We start from the raw sequence: 22,254 nt of genomic DNA on the forward strand, positions 1-22,254 counted from the left end.
TAATACAGTAACTTGACTTGCACCTCCATCTCTAGCAAAGTAATAATCACTCAAGTCAATGAAACTGCTGATGAATTCTGAAAGCTTTTCAAATATGCCATCAAAAGTGATTACATCAGTTTTTTACAACTGATAAATATAAATCTAAGTCATCCATTTGATGCTCAACACCACAGTCTAATGCGAACCTAATTCTTTGCATTTCTGCAAGTTGCATATACATTCCTTGGACCTAGAACAAGAGATTTCAATAGAAATAACAAGGTTAGAGATAAATCAGGGGAGTACTAAGCTATAAAATTACAATGCTTGACAAACTTTTCAATTTAAAAAAAGTTAATCTGTACTGGCCCAGTGAAGTTAATTTTTTTTTGTACCACATTAGAATCATAATCAATTGACTATATTTAATGTTTGATGATTTTGTGTTTCTGATTTAGAACCAAAGCTATAGTGGTAATTATAGTTCCCTCTCACCTTTTGTGAGCTGTTAAACTACAGAGGTAAATATACTTCCCATTGCCCTTTTGTGAGCTATCAGTTGCCATTACAAGTGAAAAAATAAAAAAAAATATGACACTTGGTGTTTTTATTTTGCTTTGTTAAAAAAATATTTTGCACCTGGAAATGAGCTGATACAGGTCACAACAGTACAAACTGTAGAAATAGAGCAATGTGTTCTGATTTCAAAAGTAACAACAGTAGTGATCTCACAACAAACAGAAACTGATTACTGTAGCAGTTTTTATACACCTAGTACTACATGCTACCACAAGATGTCAGCCACATCCACAGATGGCAAGGTATATTCCCATGATGCAATAAAACAACTAAGTAAGCTTGATGCAGGCCAGAAAACAAATATTAGTTTTGTAGTAAGTATAGCTCCCAAGTCTCACAGGAAAATTACTTTGGTGATAGGCATACTTTCCATTGCACTTTAAAAAAACATTATTTGATGGTATGTATATTTCTCAAGGACCCTGAAAGGCACAAGAGACATTTCACAACCAAAAAGGCTATATTTCACAACAAACAGAAACTACAGCTGTTGCAGTGGTTTGCCACTGCCTGCCAGGAGCACACAGTGGTGATATGACCTACCCAAATGAATGCAGTAAGGAAATACAGATAGTGGTAAGTGTATTACCCATGACCCATGGAAGTGTTAAGATGTATGATTGTTGGTGGAAATTAGTGGCAAGTTACGAGAGACAGCAGTGACAGATATACACTGCTCAACAAACGTTTACAATGCTATCGTAAAATGTTGTCTACAATACCAGAAGTATCATTGACCTAAGCACTTCATGCTTTATCCAGTTAGAGCTCATATACTGTATGGTGGTTACCACTGGCATGCTTTGTGGCCATTTCCCAGGCCAGACACATAAACGGACCACTGCTGCAGTGGCACAGCATGAGCAGTCCAGTATCAACAACAGTTTCATTCAGTTTGTGTTCAGCACTGCCATAACATGACACTTACAGGCATACAACACTTTGACAGAGTCAGGATAGCGACTTTACTTTCAGTAAGTCATACATGGCAAAATGCTGCTGATCGGTTACATGTCATTCAAAGTGGTGTGTCTGAGGCATGGAGAAAGCACACAGAGATGGGAAATGTGAATAACAGACCTTACAGTGGTCGTCCTCATATGAGGTGTGTATTTGTTTTCTTCTCGGTTGGGCCAACTAACGACCAAGTGTGAATATCAGTTCCTTATTCACTGTTCTTTTCTTTTCTTTCAGTTATCTTCGATCTGTTCACTACATTTTTTTCTTCCTGTCTTTTGACCACTTCAGACTGGTTTTTTACACTCACCTAATTTGTAGTTGTTCCACATTTAATACTTTTTCCCTAAACACTTCTCTGTGAGTTGTTTATTCAGCTATTATATTTTTTTCCAAGTCCCTTTTTATTTCATGGATCAAACTTGAAGTTGACTTTTTATTCCAAAAATATTTGAAGTTCTTTTTGGTTGATTTATTGTATCTACTGTCCTGCATTCAATATAAATGTTGAAAAAATACCAGTTGTCTTTTTCCCATTACTTCTGATATATTTTCTGATTTGATAAACTTCATCATCATTTCTTAATTATCAACCTCTATTAGTTTCTTCATTTTCCTAATTGTTTTTTGCAATATTTCTAATTTATCTAAATTATAGTTCAATGCCAGACATTCACTTGCATATAGACACTCTGGCTTCACTACCATCCTGTAATACCTTATTTTTACATTTACAGATGGGCATTTTTTTATTGTAAGCCAATGGCCCTGCAGCAGTGGAAACACCTGTTCCCCTCAGATCACCGAAGTTAAGAGCTGTCGGGCTGGGCTAGAACTTGCATGGGTGACCATCCTACATGCCGAGTGCTGTTGGCAAATGGGTTGCACTCAGCCCTTGTGAGGCAAACTGAGGAGCTACTTGATTGAGAAGTAGCAGCTCTGGTCTCGTAAACTGACATATGGCCGGGAGAGTGGTGTGCTGACCACATGCCCATCATATAATGGCATCCAGTGACACCTGTGGGCTGAGGATGACACGGAGGCCGGTCAGTACCATTGGGCCTTCATGGCCTGTTTGGGCAGAGTTTAGTTTTTAAGTTTTTATTGTAAAGATTGTGTCGTTATTCCATATGCCTTACCGTTTTACAGGGTGTTTCAAAAATGACCGGTATATTTGAAACGGCAATAAAAACTAAACGAGCAGCGATAGAAATACATTGTTTGTTGCAATATGCTTGGGACAACAGTACATTTTCAGGCGGACAAACTTTTGAAATTACAGTAGTTACAATTTTCAACAACAGATGGCGCTGCAAGTGATGTGAAAGATATAGAAGACAACGCAGTCTGTGGGTGCGCCATTCTGTACGTCGTCTTTCTGCTGTAAGCGTGTGCTGTTCACAACATGCAAGTGTGCTGTAGACAACATGGTTTATTCCTTAGAACAGAGGATTTTTCTTGTGTTGGAATTCCACCGCCTAGAACACAGTGTTGTTGCAACAAGACGAAGTTTTCAACTGAGGTTTAATGTAACCAAAGGACCGAAAAGCGATACAATAAAGGATCTGTTTGAAAAATTTCAACGGACTGGGAACGTGACGGACGAACATGCTGGAAAGGTAGGGCAACCGCATACGGCAACCACAGAGGGCAACGCGCAGCTAGTGCAGCAGGTGATCCAACAGCGGCCTCGGGTTTCCGTTCGCCGTGTTGCAGCTGCGGTCCAAATGACGCCAACGTCCACGTATCGTCTCATGCGCCAGAGTTTACACCTCTATCCATACAAAATTCAAACGCGGCAACCCCTCAGCGCCGCTACCATTGCTGCACGAGAGACATTCGCTAACGATATAGTGCACAGGATTGATGATGGCGATATGCATGTGGGCAGCATTTGGTTTACTGGCGAAGCTTATTTTTACCTGGATGGCTTCATCAATAAACAGAACTGGCGCATATGGGGAACCGAAAAGCCCCATGTTGCAGTCCCATCGTCCCTGCATCCTCAAAAAGTACTGGTCTGGGCCGCCATTTCTTCCAAAGGAATCATTGGCCCATTTTTCAGATCCGAAACGATTACTGCATCACGCTATCTGGACATTCTTCGTGAATTTGTGGCGGTACAAACTGCCTTAGACGACACTGCGAACACCTCGTGGTTTATGCAAGATGGTGCCCGGCCACATCGCACGGCCGACGTCTTTAATTTCCTGAATGAATATTTCGATGATCGTGTGATTGCTTTGGGCTATCCGAAACATACAGGAGGCGGCGTGGATTGGCCTCCCTATTCGCCAGACATGAACCCCTGTGACTTCTTTCTGTGGGGACACTTGAAAGACCAGGTGTACCGCCAGAATCCAGAAACAATTGAACAGCTGAAGCAGTACATCTCATCTGCATGTGAAGCCATTCCGCCAGACACGTTGTCAAAGGTTTCGGGTAATTTCATTCAGAGACTACGCCATATTATTGCTACGCATGGTGGATATGTGGAAAATATCGTACTATAGAGTTTCCCAGACCGCAGCACCATCTGGTGTTGAAAATTGTAACTACTGTAATTTCGAAAGTTTGTCTGCCTGAAAATGTACTGTTGTCCCAAGCATATTGCAACAAACGGTGTATTTCTATCGCTGCTCATTTAGTTTTTATTGCTGTTTCAAATATACCGGTCATTTTTGAAACACCCTGTATGTATCCTTTTTTTCTACAGCAATTTTTTCCAAACTATTTTCTTGGTTTATCTCCCAAGAAATTTCAATTATTTAGCTTTCTCTATTTGGCTAGTACCTGTTTTCAGAAATTTTCGTGCATTTTTTAATGTTAATAATTGGCATTTACTTTTTCTACCTAAGGGTCTAATTCGTGTTTAGTCTCATTTCATGCAGCCTTAATCCTATCCTCCTCTCACTTCAAGTGAAGAAACCTCTGGTTTCTAGAGGTTTCTAATCTAATATTTTCTATGGCCTTAAGTTGTATTGATCCCTCAAGCCAAATGGCGAGTGAACATTTTTTCCTTGCTACATTTTAAAGTTACTGAAAAAGTCTTCCACATATTCAGTGCAGATCAAAGAGAAAATACAGACAATAAACCAAAACCACCTAATGTGGTTCTTGATTCAAAATCAGGAATATTTACTTCATCTTACATGGTGAAGAACTTTTGGAATCTGTATTTAGTAACTCTGCTTTGGTGACACTGTCATCAGTAACATTTCCTATGCTAGTAAACTTCACATATGACCAGAATCCTCTGAATTTTCTGACAGATTTCAAGACAAAGTTTCGTTATGGAAACTATTAAATTGCATTGAAGTTTGCACTAAATTTTGAGCTTCTGCAAAACTTTGCCAATCTGGAGATTTTGCATTCTTTTAAATTTGGCACAATTTTTCCATTGCTTGTCCACATGGTTCTGACATTTTTTGTGAACCATCGGGAAGGGTAAGTTCCATCAATTATTAATTTATCTGGTATGAATCTCTTTATTGTTACTGATACTATTTCTTTGAATTTACACCACATCTGGTCTACACTTTCATAGTTAGTTCAGAACAAATGGAGGCTATCTCTTAGAAAGGCATCAAGTGAATTTTTATCTGTTTTTATTTATTTATTTATTTTTATTAGATGTGTTTTGCATTTATTTTTGGTACGTTTGGGTACTGTGGTATTCAGTCTCACTACAATGATCTTGTGGTCATTAATCCTTGTATCTGTCATAATGCTTCTTATGTGCTCACAGTTATTTGTTGCTAAGATGTCGAGTATATTTTTGCAACAATTTATACTTTCAGTGGCCTCCTGAACTAATAGTTCAAAATAATTTTCAGAGAAAGCATTTCTTATTGATAGTCTCCTTTTAACAATACATCATGGGCTGAATATTTTTTACATATTTTCATACAACACAATCAGAGAATGCATTCATCTTACCTTGTACGTCAGCAAGTACTCATGCCTTGATTCATAATCTAGACATGGGTCCTTACCAGGAGTTGCACAATCTGCTACTGTTATCACTCCTGTTCGGTTATTAACCATAAATCTGTAAATAAAATAAATTGAACATCATTCATTTGAACTAGCTTGTAGCTGATTATAATTACATAAAACTGTGTTGTTTAAAATGCTTCAGGGTGATGACAAAAATTTATGCAAACAGATGTTTCTAGTGATTCTACTGTTTTTTGTCCAACAATAGAAAGCAACAGGAGATACTACACAAAAATAGCATTGCCATATCATATCAACACATGTGCTTCATTAATTCATTTATTTTTTATGTTCCTATCATGAAGGAAAATGTTCAAGGATGTCAAACAAGTCAATGTGTAACAGGAAATGCACTGGTTTGAAAAAAGTTGATGCTTCTTCAGTTATGGTCAGTAACATTTCGGAAAGTTTTACAACTGAAAAGTATGTTTATGGTCACCTGGTCAAGTGAGTAGAGTTTTAAATCTACTGTAGGCTACTGTAGACTATCACAAGTAAGTGTACACTACGGTTGTTTTCCTAGTAGTCACAGTCAGTTAAAGTTGTATCCATATTGCCTGTACATAAGATGTGCTGCATACATATCAGGTATTACTTCATATTGATAGTGTTGTTTACATATTACTAGATTTCCTAAAAACTGGAAGGGATGAACCATCTGAGTGAGGATATTTGAAGGACTGTGTAACCTATGGAACATCTTATTTAAAACATGTTTTTGTTGCTCATAAAAATCTTTCACATGTATAAATAATAAAAGGACACTCTTTCCTTTGACCATCATGAAGAATGTTCTATTGAGTACAAAATATCAACATTATATGCATAGATATTTCTCACATTTGTGCACGTGTGCTGCACTTGCATCAAAGTAATTGCTTTGTTTGCATAAAAGTGCAGAAGTTATACAATCACTTAATTCTTATTGTTTATAAAATGCAATTTATACCTGTAAGGATGTAAAATACACAATGGGCTCACACTGTATGGTGTGCAGCTCTAATTGTGTGCAAAACAAATGAACAAACAATGAGGAGATGTCTATTTATTTATTTTTTATTTATTTTATTTATTTGCCCAAGAATCATTTTAGTACATTGTTTGTACAGTGGTAAACCTAGTTCATTTACAACATGGTAGTCATTTTAACTACATTGTTGACATTATGTTGTTGTTGATGTGGTCTTCAGTCCTGAGACTGGTTTGATGCAGCTCTCCATGCTACTCTATCCTGTGCAAGCTTCTTCATCTCCCAGTACCTACTGCAGTCTACATCCTTGTGAATCTGCTTAGTGTATTCATCTCTTGGTCTCCCTCTATGATTTTTACCCTCCACGCTGCCCGCCAATGTTAAATTGGTGATCCCTGGATGCCTCAGAACATGTCCTACCAACCGATCCCTTCTTCTAGTCAAGTTGTGCCACAAAATCCTCTTCTCCCCAATTCTATCAATACCTTCTCATTAGTTATGACATTATCTAAATGCATAATAATGTAGGTTGGTGTCCTACATTGCTTCCACATGTGACAATAGCAGTTATTAAATGAGATGACATGATAAGCACAATGTAAACAATATTATGAATAGAAGCTGTGATCAAGCAAGTACTGTTTTACTTTATTTTAAATGCATTTAATGTTGGTATGCATTTTATGTAAGAAGGCAAATGGTTATATAAAAAAACTCCAGTATGATACATTCCTCTTTTGCATATGTTTGTATTTACCATGTTCATGTGTAGGTTCATCTTCTCCCTAGTTTCATACGTGTGTATGTCATAGTCGTGTTTGAGTAGATTTTCCTTCTTTTAAGATGCTCCCTTTTGTGAAAATTTATATTTTGTATATATACAAGCAAGGCATTGGTAATATTTTGAGAGTTTTAAAAAGGGATCTACAGGATTTTTGTAGAATTTGTGGAATTCCCCAAAAAATTATTCTTTGCATAAGTAGCAACTGTATACTACAATGGTACATTGTCAACACTGACGAGAGCTTGTATTCTGAGTGAGGATCCTAAGAGCATATGCTAGTAAATTCAGTCTCTTATTTAAACTGTTTAGGTGTACCTTACTCTTAAGACCTGCCTGAACATGAATGCCTAGAAATTTTGTATGACTGACTTTCGACACATTTTTTTCCTTCTATAGTGAAAACAGGTTTTGCAGGATGTAGGTTTTGTGTGGTGTGGAAGTTAAGTGCCACAGTTTTTTCATAATTTATGATGAGCCTACTGGTCATGAACCAGTGCATTATGGTATGCATAACTGGTATTGCAGCCTCCTGCAGATTTTTCTCAATCTGTGATTTAATTAGAATATTAATTATTATTAATTAGAATACTAACCTTACGACTTATCTTAGAAGAAAGATTAAGAAAAGGCAAACCTACGTTTCTAGCATTTGTAGACTTAGAGAAAGCTTTTGACAACGTTAACTGGAATACTCTCTTTCAAATTCTGAAGGTGGCAGGGGTAAAATATAGGGAGCGAAAGGCTATTTACAATTTGTACAGAAACCAGATGGCAGTTATAAGAGTCGAGGGGCGCGAAAGGGAAGCAGTGGTTGGGAAAGGAGTGAGACAGGGTTGTAGCCTTTCCCCGATGTTATTCAATCTGTATATTGAGCAAGCAGTAAAGGAAACAAAAGAAAAATTCGGAGTAGGTATTAAAATTCATGGAGAAGAAGTAAAAACTTTGAGGTTCGCCGATGACATTGTAATTCTGTCAGAGACAGCAAAGGACTTGGAAGAGCAGTTGAACGGAATGGACAGTGTCTTGAAAGGAGGATATAAGATGAACATCAACAAAAGCAAAACGTGGATAATGGAATGTAGTCAAATTAAATCGGGTGATGCTGAGGGGATTAGATTAGGAAATGAGACACTTAAAGTAGTAAAGGAGTTTTGCTATTTAGGGAGTAAAATAACTGATGATGGTCGAAGTAGAGAGGATATAAAATGTAGACTGGCAATGGCAAGGAAATCGTTTCTGAAGAAGAGAAATTTGTTAACATCGAGTATAGATTTAAGTGTCAGGAAGTCGTTTCTGAAAGTATTTGTATGGAGTGTAGCCATGTATGTAAGTGAAACATGGACGATAACCAGTTTGGACAAGGAGAGAATAGAAGCTTTCGAAATGTTGTGCTACAGAAGAATGCTGAAGATAAGGTGGGTAGATCACGTAACTAATGAGGAGGTATTGAATAGGATTGGGGAGAAAAGTTTGTGGCACAACTTGACTAGAAGAAGGGATCGGTTGGTAGGGCATGTTTTGAGGCATCAAGGAATCACAAATTTAGCATTGGAGGGCAGCGTGGAGGGTAAAAATCGTAGAGGGAGACCAAGAGATGAATACACTAAGCAGATACAGAAGGATGTAGGTTGCAGTAGGTACTGGGAGATGAAGAAGCTTGCACAGGATAGGGTAGCATGGAGAGCTGCATCAAACCAGTCTCAGGACTGAAGACCACAACAACAACAACATTAGTTTAATCTGCAAAGAGTACAGTTGTTCCATCATGTATTTGACTAACCAAGTCATTTATATACAGCAGAAACATGACAGGTCGCAGAACTGACCCTTATGGGACACCATACTTGATTTTTTCTCCTCATCACTGTAAAAACTAGAAATTTTTTGTTTCACTATCTTTGTGTTTTATTTCTGTAATCTGCTGATGATTACTGAGGTATGACTGGAGCCACCTTTCAGACTGGCCTCTAATTTCATAATTACTTAATTTACACAAGAGAATGCCATGATCAATTACACTGAAGGCTTTACTTAGATCCAGAAATATCACAGATACATGTTGCTTATCATCCCCCGCTTTTAATACATTTAAGAACGTAAAAATTTGCTGTCTTGAGTTGACTTTTCCATGTTGGGAGTCACTTATCAACCTCTCTTTATTTTTAAAAAAAATCCTGCTAATCTTCTAAGGAAAATTTTTTCCACAATTTTGCTGAAGCCTGACAATACTCAAACTGGGCCTATAATTAGCAATAACACTTTGTGCATCCTTCTTATGCAAAGGTGTTACTTTTGCAGTTTTTAGGTTATTTGCAAACACCTCCCCCTCAAAAGATGAATTTGCTATGTCTGTCAGTGGTTCCACAATAAATGTTGCTCTAACTTTTATAATAGCATCTGGTATCTCATCAACACCCACTGAATACTTATTAGGTAGTTCTTTTAGGATTCCTGACAGTTCCTCAGGTGTTGCTCGATTCATGAAAAGTACTTATTAGGTAGTTCTTTTAGGATTCTTGACAGTTCCTCAGGTGTTGCTCGATTCATGAAAAATGTGTTTGGATGAATTTTTTGATCTGAGTGACTGGCTGGCTGTTGTCAATGTGTGTATTTATTAACTGCTGAGTTATAATAGAGAAAAAATTGTTGAAAGCACTAACCACATGTTTGGGGTCAGTCAGTTTACTTTTATTCATAATCTCCTCTATATTACTGTGGTTAACTGGCCTGGTTCCCATTTCTTTCCTTATAATTTGCCAGGTTGCTTTAGTTTTATTCTTTGAATTACACAATATTTTGTCATTTCTTAGTTTTTTTCCTTTATTCTTTTGTGTCTTTTGAAATATGTAATAAAGTAAGAATTAGTAGTTTGCTTGGAGTACTCATACAATCTCCTTTTGTTTTGACATGATATCCTTATCCCTTTTGTAATCCACTTGTTTGCTTTTTGAGTAGAATTTAAAGCAGCTATTTTCTTGGGAAAGGCCATTTTAAAAACATGTCTGAATGTAGCCATAAACTTATCATATTTCTCATTGGTATCATTACAGTCATTACATATTTCCAACTTTCACCCTTTAGGAGAGAACAAAAATATTCCACATTTTTTGTACTGAAATTCCTTACAGTGTGTCGTATTCTACTGTGGATGTTGTGTTCTGAAATATTCATTGCAATATCAGCACCCAGTTTCTCTCTCACACATTTAAATTCTTTCATTAGCAATACTACTAATAATCCTAACATTTACTATGTCTTTTACATACTGTACCAAAACCAATGAACAATAGTTTCAGTAGAGTACAACTCTAAAAGTGAGGTAGTGCTGATACAGTGAAAGTGGATTCACATTCATGAGTGAGTATCTTCTAATCTTCACTTAAGTTTCTTGTGATTTCTCTAAACAATTTTCGTCAAGTAAATATCCAAAGTGTTCCTTCAGTACATTACAAATTTCCTCAGTTATACAGAACGAACTCAGCTAATGCTCCATCTCTAAGAACCTAAATGTAATAAATGTTAAAGAGTCTAATTATCCTTCAAAACACTTTAGAGTCTTTTTGGCTGTCCTGCTGAATACACACTTGCAGAAAACAATGACAGACTGAAACAGAATTCTCAAGCCTATGTAAATAGCCACAGTACTGGCACATATATAGGCATACAGAATAAGAGCTGTTACCTCATGTCACATACTAATAATTAAAAAGTCAAACCTGAAAATAGGTGGGTTGTTCCAATTTTGGATGCAATCTAGACATGGAATTAAGATTTGCAATTTGACTAGGCATACCAAATAAGATACTGCACTGAAAAGCTACACATAATCATGAAAACAAGAAAGAGGAGAAAGGTCTGGAAGTTGTTTCATTTCAAGTATATCCATAATTCTAGAGAAACAGCAGCCAAAAAAATGATATTGTTGTGTCTTTTGGTGGCCACTGGCATGATGATGGGTCTCTATCAGTATACCTTGCATGCAAATATTCAAATCAAATGAACACTAGCATTTTGACAGAAGGAGGTGGCTCGGTGCTTAAGGCACTTGACTCACAAGCAGAAGTGGAATCCAAATTCTCATTTGGTCATGCAGATTTGGATAGTCATAGTGTAAAGAGGAGGTTGTTGAAACAGCAGCAGTACCTAGTTCATATACATCATTTAATTTAGTAGCTTGCTTCTGAAATAAGTGAAGAGTAACTATTTATTTACTTGTTTTTGGTAGTATTATTAATTTTGAAGTTTGAGTGTGTGTATTTTGCAATCATTAGTGTTGTGTAAGTACACTTTGTACTGTAGATTCTAGAGCTAGTTTTATATGTATCTGCTACCTAAAGTAGCACAGTTAGATAATTTGACCTCTTCGTGATGTCTGCTTGTACTTTCTCTATTAGACTCTCACTGTTTCATGCTTTTATATAATTTGATGTAATAGGAAACTGATAGGGCACTATGCTTGGTGAAGTAATGCATACACACTTGAAAGCCGTTTGTGTTAGCAGTGTGTTGTCATCCGTGAGAGTGTGCCGTGAAAGGCAATACTGCGAACTTCCAATAGACCCCACCAAGGGTGAGTGCCTATTTAAACCCTGCCGTGCTACATTCACACTCAGTTATCATGTTATTATTGTTTGCATGCATCTGCCTTATTTCATTGTGTTCAGTGTATGTTATGGTGACTGGCATACATGCCACAGTCCAATGAAGTTGTACTCACATTGTTGGTTGTGTTGTGTGCCCAACTTACAACACAACTGATGACAAATGTGGGATTGCCCCCTTTGCACTTTTTCAGTCTCTGGTTGGTCCTCCATTGCATCTATAATGTCTGATGGTGTTACTGATGAGTTTTTATGCTGGCTGGTTGATCATTAAGGGTTCTTACTGTGGCGTTGCAGCATCTCAGTCAATAGCAGGAGGTGTTCGCCAAAATGCAAGAAAATCAAACCCATGTATTGCAAACACCTGCCTCTATTTTGGCCGGTTTGCATCCTTCTCAATCTATGCTGCCTGCCGTGTCACCCCTTGCACGTCTTGTTTAGCCTTTCACTGCCCTGGTTCTTTATCCTCCACTGTTTCTGACTTGCAGTGAGTCTGTCGAAGAATGGGAAGCCTATGAAAAATGGTTGCGGCAGCACTTTCATGCATTTGGACTGACTGATGTTATCTTATGCCTTGCTTTCTTTTTGTCTTGATTGGATGTATCAACTCCTTTGCCAACTGGCCACCCTCCAGGATCCATCTTCACTCTCTTTTGATAATGTGTGCAACCTTCTTTCAAAATACTACAGTAAATGGACTCACATCACTGTCGCTCGAGTTCAGTTCTATTAATGTCACAAGGAACTGGAACATTGCTCTAATACTTGGGCAAATGAGCTTCAAGGTTTAAGCTATTATTGTCACTTTTTCACTGATGTACATAAGGGCTCATATGCTGACCAAATGGTTAGTGATGTAGTCACGCAGTTGGCCCCCAACCGTGAGGTTCGTGAGCAAGCCCTTCAATGTGATTACCCCTCTCTCTCCGACATTCTGACTATTGCACAATTGTTTGAGGTTTTGAGGGCTGCAGGTATTCAAATTGAATTGTGATGTGAGGTTGCAGAAGTTAACCCCCTTCCCCCCACCATTTGTCGGGTGGTTCACAGGGGGACGATATGGTGGCAGTGGTCCACGTGTGAGCAGAACATCATGGCAGCTGGACCAACCCACTGTGGCAGCCACGGCCACAGCAGCAGCAGCACAGTAAACCTGGCAACGAACTACAATGCAAGCACTCCACACTTCCCTCTTGTCTGTCGTGTTTTGTCACTCATGATAGGCTGGATTGTCCTAAGTTGTGGGGCATTTGCTGCCAGTGCAACAAGACAGGCCACATTGCTCCTGTTTGTAATGCAAAATTCCAACAGTCTGTTGCAGATACTGAAATGGATGTCAAATGTTTATCAGCAATCTTCATTGCATGCAATAAGCCATTTATTGATGTGAAGGTTTATCAGAACGTTTTGCACATGTAAGTCAACAACAGTGCTGCTATGTCACCACTCAATCTGCAAACATAAATGGACGTGAGTTCTCCCCCTTTAGTGTCGGCGTCATGTACATTAGTTACTTACGATATACAAAACATTCCGATATAGGGGCTTTCAAAAAGAAATGAGTTGGAGGCATAATTACAGAAACCAATACCTGTATGTTAGAAGTATTGACCCTTGCTGTTGAGACACCTGTCCCACTGTGACACAAGGTGGTGAATGGCTGTCTCATGAAATTCCAGGGGCTGCGATGTTAACCAATTCCGCATGTACAGCTGGACATTGTCGTGCGAGGTGAATTGTTTGTCCCTCAGAACATTTGTAAGGGGATCAAAAATGGTGTAATCACAGGGAGAGAGGTCCATACTGTATGGAGGGTGGCCAAGAACCTCCCATTTGAATTTCTGCAGGAGTGCCGTAACTGTGTATGAGAGGCTTTGCATTGTTGTGGAGCATAATGAACCCACAGCTGAAATTGCCTGGTCGTTTTGATTTGATCGCTTTGTGAAGGGTGGTCAAGGTTTGTGTGTAATGCTGGGCATTCACTGTTGTCCCATTCTGCTGGAAGTGAATCAGAAGGGGGCCATCTTGGTCAAAGAAGAATGTCAGCATAACCTTTCCTGCACTCGTGTGGATGGCGATGCCCAGCTGTATGTGCGGAACTGGTTAACATTGCAGCCCCGGGAATTTTATGAGACAACCATTCACCACCTTGTGTCACAGTCGGAGAAGTGTCTCAACAGCCAGGGTCAATACTTCTAACATACAGGTACTGGTTTCTGTAATTATGCTTCCGGTTCATTTCTTTTTGAATATCCCTTATATTACATAGTTTCTTGGCTCCAGTCACATAAATCTGTGGTTTATCTGCCGACTTTTCTGGTGGTGAACAATGCCACACCGAAAATTTGTTTGGTTCGGATGTCCTTAACCTTTTTTGCATTTACTATTTCTAATGAAGTTAATCTCATCTCTGATCAAGTGCCTTATACACAACTCGACTCTTTATGCTCTGAATTTTCCATACTGTTTTCTGCGAGTTTGGGTTGTGCCAATAATCTCGAAGCCCATATCACCATGAAACCTTTGGCTAGACTCTTGTTTTTTTTTTTTGGGGCTTGCCCATTGCCAACGGCGTTCCGTCACCAAGTCAAAGCAGAGCTTGATCACTTTATGGCATCTGGGGTTGTCCAACTGATTGCATCCAGTGAATGGGTTAACCCCTAAGTCATTGTCAAGAAGCCTTCAGGGTGGCTATGCCTTTGCAGCAATTTCAAAGTTTCTGTCAATGTTCAATCATTGACACATATCCCTTGTTGCACCCTGATGAACTCTTTGCTAAGATCGCTCGTGGTCAATGTTTTACCAAAATCAACTCTCTTATGCATATTTGTGACTTCCAATTGATGCTGACTCTCAACAGCTCTTGGTTGTTAACATGCTTTGTGGCTTGTATCAATACTTCTGGTTACCATTTGATGTAGCCAGCATCCCAGAGATTTTTCAACAGTTTCTGAAACAATTTGCAAGGTTTGTGCCTGGCTTTGACAACTATCTTGATGATATTGTGATCTCTGACTCCTCCACTGCTGAACATTTCAACAACTTAATTACGCTCTTTTTGATGTTACAGGCCACCAGGTTAACATGAAATTTGGAAAAGTGCCACTTATTTCAGCCTTCTATTGTTTATCTTGGGTTCGAGGTTTCTACTGTTGGTATCAAACCCCTCATCAGAATGTTTCTGCCATTGTGGCTCTTCCACATCTTAAGGCGGTCAAGGAACTCCAAGTTTCTTTAGGTAAGATTGCTTATTATCATCAGTTTTTGCCAGTTGCAAAACTGTTACATGTCTTGCTGCATAATGAGATATCTTTCCACTGGTCAGAGGCGTGTGAAATAGCACTTTCCAGACAGAAGTCTATGTTGCAATACGCACCTTGCCTCATAATCTACCAACCGAGTAAACATTTAGTGTTAGCAACAGATGTAGCCCAGCATGGGCTGGAGGCGGTGTTAGCTCATAAATATCCTGATGGCTCCAAGAGGCCTATTGCATACATGTGGAAGATGCTTAATTTGGCTCACACTAGATATTCACAAATAGAGAAAGAAGCCTTCCCCATTGTTTATGCCTTAAAGAAGTTTCATGTTTTCCTGTACAGTGTAAAATTCCATCTCATCATGGATCACAAACCATTAGTATCACTGTTTAAGAGCACTATTCCTCTGTCGGTACAACTAAGAGATTTACTTCTGCCCCATGGCTAAACATGCGAATGCTGATGCAATCTCCCCTCTTCTGGCCAGTCTAGACCAAGTTTTTGATTGGTAGGAGTTAATCTGATTCCACTTTGATGAACGTGCTCAACAAACTGTCAATGGTTTTCCAATTGCTAGTCTTCAGGTCATGCAGCCTAGTCCTACCAATCTGATTTTATGGATACATTGCATTCAACATGACTGGCCTGAGGCACCTCCATCAGAGGCAGCCGATCTCTCCATAACTAATATGTGATTTGGCATCATTTCTCTGTCACTGGTGGTGTTCTACTCCTTGATACAGACTATTCAGCTCCTCGCCTAGTCATTCCCTTGGCTCTGCATTCAGAGATCTTGCAACTGCTGCATGCTTATAACTGGGGAGTGTCACACACCACGGTGTCAACCCACCGTCATGTTTTTGGCCTGGTTTGAACAGTGACATGACTCATTTGGTTATGGCATGATCTCAATGGGCATTGCAACAAGATGCCCTGCGGGCAATGTTCTCTCTGTGGCCACAAGCTTCACAGGCCTGGGATCATCTCCACATCGATTTCACTGGCCCTTTCCTTAATGCATACTGGCTAATAATAATTGATACATTCTCTCGGTTCCCATATGTTGTTTGCTGCCCGTCGACTTCAGCCTCTGTCACTGCAACAGCCCTGTCAAAAAAAATTTCCATTGAGGGACTTTTGGCAACTCTGGTCTCTGATAACAGCCCTGAGTTTGTCTTGGAGGAATTTGCCTCCTTCGGAAAGGCACACGGGATTCACAACTTCCAGTTCAATGGTGAGACCAAAAGGTTAGTTAGAACATCCAAAACGTAGATGAAAAAGTGTGTGACTTGGTCCCCATCCAATGTTGGATCAATTTCTATCTTCCTATTGGTTCACACCATTTGGCAACAACAGCCCCACTGAAATGCTCCACGGGTGTCAACCCTGGAAGCTCCTGCATCTCAGGGGCCCAACCGGGGCACCAACCTGTGTAGCCATCATCCCGTTCCTGGCCTGGGGTGGCTATTTGGACACATGGGTTTGGTCTTCTCCCAAAATGGATTACTGCCATCATTTCCCATTGCTACAGCTCTGTCTCTGTGATGTATGTATGGAGGAGGGCTTCTGTGCACATGATATGAACAGTTGCACCTGCGTGTGGCTGACCAGACAACCCTACCCAGGACACCGACATCACCATGCCAGTTTGCGTCGCTTGATGGCTGTGTCCCTGCCACAACATTTGAGGGGTCCCTGTCACCAGTGGATGAACCTGGTACAACTTCTCCAATACTGCAACCAATACTGTTGTAGTTGCTGTCCACACTGGAGCCACCTTCTCTGTCTCAGCCACCAACTGCAGGGCACAACCACCGCCAGTGGCTTGCAACACTGCCCATGCCCAAAGTACTTCCTGCCATATACCCCTTTATCAGCATGTCATCTCAGTCAGAACCACGTGGATGAAGATGCTGTGGAAATCTTACAAATCTGATCTGTTCCCAAAGGGAAGAGGAATGAGGCAATGTACACACACTTGAAAGCTGTGCGCATTAGCAGTGTGTAGTCATTCACAAGAGTGCACTGTGAAAGAGCAATACTGTGGATTTCCAATAGAGCCCGCCACGGGCTAGTGCCTATTTAAACCCTGCTGCACTATCCTCATGCTTGGTTATCATGTTATTACTGCTTGAATACATTTGCCTTATCTTATTGTGTTGAAATGAAATGATCGTACGGCAATGTTGGCTGCGAGGCCCCGTGTGGGGAAGTTCGGCCGCCGTATTTCAAGTACTTTTTAGTTGACGCCACTTCGGCAACCTGCGAGTCAATGATGATGAAATGATGATGAAGAACACACAACACCCAGTCATCACGAGGCAGAGAAAATACCTGACCCCACTGGAAATTGAACCCGGGACCCCGCGCATGGAAAACAAGAATGCTACCGCAAGACCACGAACTGCGGACATCTTATTGTGTTTAGTGTATGTTATGGTGATTTGCATATATCCCACAGTCTAATAAAGTTGTTCTAACATAATTGGTTGTGTTGTGTGCCCAAGTTACAACACTTGATATGTGCAGATACAAACTGAACCGGCCACAGTCGAACAACAACTAGAAGCTGCACTGAACATGATCAATAGGCTTCAGGCTGCTGCCCCGAGCTGCAGTGAGGTGAAGGTACCCAACGGTAACAGACGTGAAGCCTCTGGTGCCAATAGAGTCCCTTAGAAACCCTACTGTCATTGTGTCTTCCAATACACAACAGTTTTTGCTCACTTCAGGATGATTTGTGAATAGTGTTGGGATTGTGTGACTCTGGGATGAATGTGAATGCAGTAACAAGTGACAAGACCACCCTCTTAAACCTTAGTATACCAGGTTCAAGTTGCTGCCCTGTGTTGAAAATTCATCTGAGACAGCATGGGATCCCTCGTTTATTGGGACAGTAGTTGAATTTCATCCCAAGTCTGAGAAAGCACAGAAGGTGGATGTGTTGCTCATTAGGAGCTTTGTTAGGAAGGAAATGGAGCCCCCCTGGGAAATAGAAGTTGGTATAATTCCTCCTCCCTCTTTGGTAAATGATTAAATGTGATTTGTTCAATTTTTTGTCTGCTACTAATAAAGTGACGCATGACCATGGAAAGAAATATAAATATTTCATTGCTAGTAGTCTTTTCTTGATCTTGCAGTATGCTTTTAAGGCACAGGAATGACTGCTGATCAATAACATCACTGTGTTCGTAACACCAACATTGTTTTCACTTCTAATTATAGCTTTCAGAAAATATATTAAAAATAAGTTAGTGTAGGAAATATTAATAACATCACTTCTTGTTAGATCATGTTTAAATCAAATGTAGTCAGTCTAACTTATAGAACAGCATCACTTTCAGCTATTCTTGCAAACAGATAAAACACAAATGATACAAGGAGAAGTAAGTCAGGAGTATCAAATGTCCTCAGACAACGAAATAACAAAAAATTACAGAGAATATAATGTCTTAATGTCTACAGTACCTGATACTTTTGGAAGTTGTGCATTTATTTTTTCAGTTTTTAATGTGTTATTGTAATGGGTCTGGAGAGAAGTCCAATGTGAGCTCAATATGTCTTCTGGGAGGTCTCATCAGAGATGCAGTCTTAATTCCTACAAATAGTAGTTAAAATTACTGAAGACAGCTAGCATCACACGTGGGATAGAGGCATGGCTTATTGTTTGCACCATCCAGAACGGATCACAATCAACTCATTTAGAACTGAATAGAAAATGGAAACTAGAGGCTCAGGTGATTCTTAGTTGATTTTGGATGTGATTTCCTGACCTCCAGTATGAGATACATAACTGCAGAGTCCCTCCCTCCTGTAAATCAGGCACACATTACATAGAGGAAATGACTAGTCAGGTAGCACAGTATTAATTATTCACTCTAAGAAGAGCTACAGTGCAATGGCTGATGGGCATATCTATATTGAAAGAAGTCAGATGGCCTTGGTCTCGACGATGACAGCTTTTTTGACATAGCCAACATAGTCAATCATGGTTAAGAGATGTCAGTAAGTTCATTAAGTATACATACTCAGAAACAAAGACAGGCATAACACACAGAATTAGAGATCGTAGAAATATTACACATACAGTGGAGACTCAATTATCCAGACTTCAATTACACAGATTCTTGGTTATCGGGATTGTCAACAACAGTCAAATATTTTTGTAGTCTAGTCCATGCACATGGACATGCCATGCGATGTCTGCTCCATGCATTTCACAGGGTGTATACGCGGACAAGGAAAAAAAATCCCCGGATTTTTCCCGGATCTCCCAGTGAAAAATACATTTTCTCCCGGGTGAAAATACACTTTTTCCGTGTTAAGTGACAGCATACTTTCTCTCTGAACTGTAAAACTTATCCTTTGAATGGATATGGTTTTATATAGCAGCGTAGAACTTCCCGGCACTTTAGAAAACGAAACTCAGGGGGAAAAACTGTTTTGGAAAGATCTTTGATGTGCAGCAACATGTATGCTTTCGCGTATAAATTCGAATTCCACCAACAGGAAAAGTTAATGGTTTAAATTAATATACATAGTGTTGCTACAAGAAAAGCAAAGCTTTCGCATATAATATTAATCTCTAAGATTAATAAGCAACAAGAGAAGCTAAGCTTTCACATATAATGTTGATCTGTTTAGCGCATGTTACACTTTAAGATACATCACACAAATACGCCAGTAAAATTTTTCATACCGACATACATCTTTGATCTTCTGGGCTCGAAATTCTTCTAAATGGCTCGTCATTAAAGAGTTGATTTTTAAAGGAGAGCAAACGCTCTGTGATTTAAGAAATTCATCGTACATTTGCACACATAGTTCATAGGAAATTTACTTTGAAAATAACACTTTTCGAACAACAATTCGCAATATTTTCCCGCGACCTGTCATAAATAGATTCATTTCAGCAGTCGCCAGAGAGCGCCAGATAAGAGGCGTCACCGCGCTGGCGCAGCTAGTAGGAAGCCCGTATGTTCGTACGTGTAAAACATTAAAAGATCTTCCATTATGGATTGGATTGTTTGGGGAAGGAGACCAGACAGCGAGGTCATCGGTCTCATCGGATTAGGAAAGGACGGGGAAGGAAGTTGGCCGTGCCCTTTCAAAGGAACCATACCGGCATTTGCCTGAAGTGATTTAGGGAAATCACGATCTTCCATTATGTCATAAAAGAAACAAAACATCAGAGGATACTCCAAGAGCGTCGGAATTTCGTGAACCATACTAAAATGCATAGTTCACCTTACAGTGCACATTCGAATGTCTAGATTCCCAATGACGTAGGCCTCGACCTGATATGAAGCTTTTCAGTGTGATTTTCGAGGCGTAAATTTTCTTGGAGTACAAGTACTGTATTATCTCATGTTTTGTTCTTTATTATGGCATAATGCCATATGTGCTATAAGATGAAAACGTGCACTTGAAATGCAGCGAACAGTTGAAACTAGCCAATAGTGTGGAATTAAACACTTCGTTTCAAATAAATTGACTGCCTCAGTAGGAAAGCTTAGTAAAAGTAAAATTAAAAAAAAAAAAAAAAAAAAAAAAAAAAAAACTTTTCAAAAATAAGTTCATTTTGCAGCGCACATCTTTCTGAAGAGTCTGATACATAAAACATATATCTTCGACGAAATTTACGACACGGTATTGGTCTTAAGTGTGCAGTGCAGTGCCACGCCTCTTCAAACAATATTCTTATACAGCACGTCACTGCATTTTGCTCTGTGGAGCTCAAACATGGATATTTTGTAATGAATGCCATCAAAATATTTCAGGACAGTGGAAATGAAACACACAGGGGCTTCAACTGGCCCTGTCTAGTGTAGCGATCTGGCCAAACGTTTTCTGTCAAAATTTCACTTTCTTGGATACACCGAGAAGATAATACGTAATCTTTCTTACCTGTTATTCCTGTTACTCGTTTATTTCCACTCTGGTAGTCTGAATCTATGGATTTCGCTAGTAATTATAACAACGCTGAATATTCACAAACCAAATCAACCACATAAACAAGCAGCAGTTGGCATTCACCGTTTCGGCTTTATTCCGCTCAGCTCTGATAGCCCCATCCCGTTTTGTCTGCAGGAAAGTTTATTTCTAGATGTGATGAGGATTCCTCTGGCAGAGACATCACGAAAACTATGCATGCATTCAAAAATCAACTTATAATTCATTCAGAAATCAACTTAGAATGTGTTCAAAAACCAGCAGAGGTGCGTTTCAAAATCATATGAATAATCAATAGACCGACGTGCGCTGGATGCTAGGTGCTTTGTGAAACAAGGTTTTTTTCCACAAAAATATGAATTTGCCCCCTCCCCCGAAATTGCCGCCTGGTTAGATACCATGGTTTGCCCTCACCCCCCAGTAGATCCGGGCCTGCTGCGCACGCGTGAATCTGGCAGCTTGGGCACGCCAGTAAAATTTTTCTGGGTACTATGTGGCTGGTTGCTGCTGCTGCTGCTTACACAGCCAACAGCCACATTTCTGTAGCCAGAAGCGGGAGAAGGTACTACTCATACGCCACTAAACTGCGCGTGTGCACGAGCCCGCTCGTAACTGATTGAGTCTAATGTAAACACGAGGTCCACAAGAAAGACAGGCCGCGGCGCGTACATTACGAAGGTAGTCGTGAACTCGCTCGCTCGCTCAGCTCAGCAGACAAAATGCGTTTCTGAACCTGTTAATTCGCACCTGGGCATGTAGGTATTAACGAGAATTGCATCTTCCACTGGAATCTGCAATTATGTAGTCTTACTGACTTACAATACTACAGCAAAATTTAATTTAAGATCAATAACGGCTTGTTTATAGCACTTAGTCTCTTCTGCTTAACAGTACTCATTACATGCTGGAAGTGGTGCCTTATGCAACTGATAATCATTTTAGCATGATTTTACTTTATTGTACGCCAGTACAACAGTAACAAATTATAAGTAGGCCCATGTACTTCCCATCATTATAGGACTATTAACAGTAAGATTCCATAATAGCGGATTCCAGTAGAAGATTCAGTTTTAGTTTGTACGGACACACCTAGTTGCGAGTTAACAGGTGTAGAAACGTAGTTTGTCTGCTGATTCGAGGGTGCGAGAGAGCGCAGGACTATCTTTGTGA

At 39.6% G+C, this 22,254-nt stretch overlaps 1 protein-coding gene across 2 annotated transcripts in view; it reads right to left on the reverse strand.

Annotated features, from left to right (window-relative positions):
• The window catches only part of LOC124716128 (cadherin-87A), a 725,215-nt gene that overhangs the window by 172,222 nt on the left and 530,739 nt on the right, over positions 1–22,254 (reverse strand). For both annotated transcript variants that reach the window (XM_047243147.1, XM_047243148.1), the window contains one exon: positions 5,458–5,569. In XM_047243147.1, coding sequence (XP_047099103.1) covers positions 5,458–5,569 — 112 coding nt within the window. The remainder of the gene's footprint in view (positions 1–5,457; positions 5,570–22,254) is intronic.

This window comes from Schistocerca piceifrons, chromosome 1 (genome assembly GCF_021461385.2).
Source record: "Schistocerca piceifrons isolate TAMUIC-IGC-003096 chromosome 1, iqSchPice1.1, whole genome shotgun sequence".
NCBI lineage: Eukaryota > Metazoa > Arthropoda > Insecta > Orthoptera > Acrididae > Schistocerca > Schistocerca piceifrons.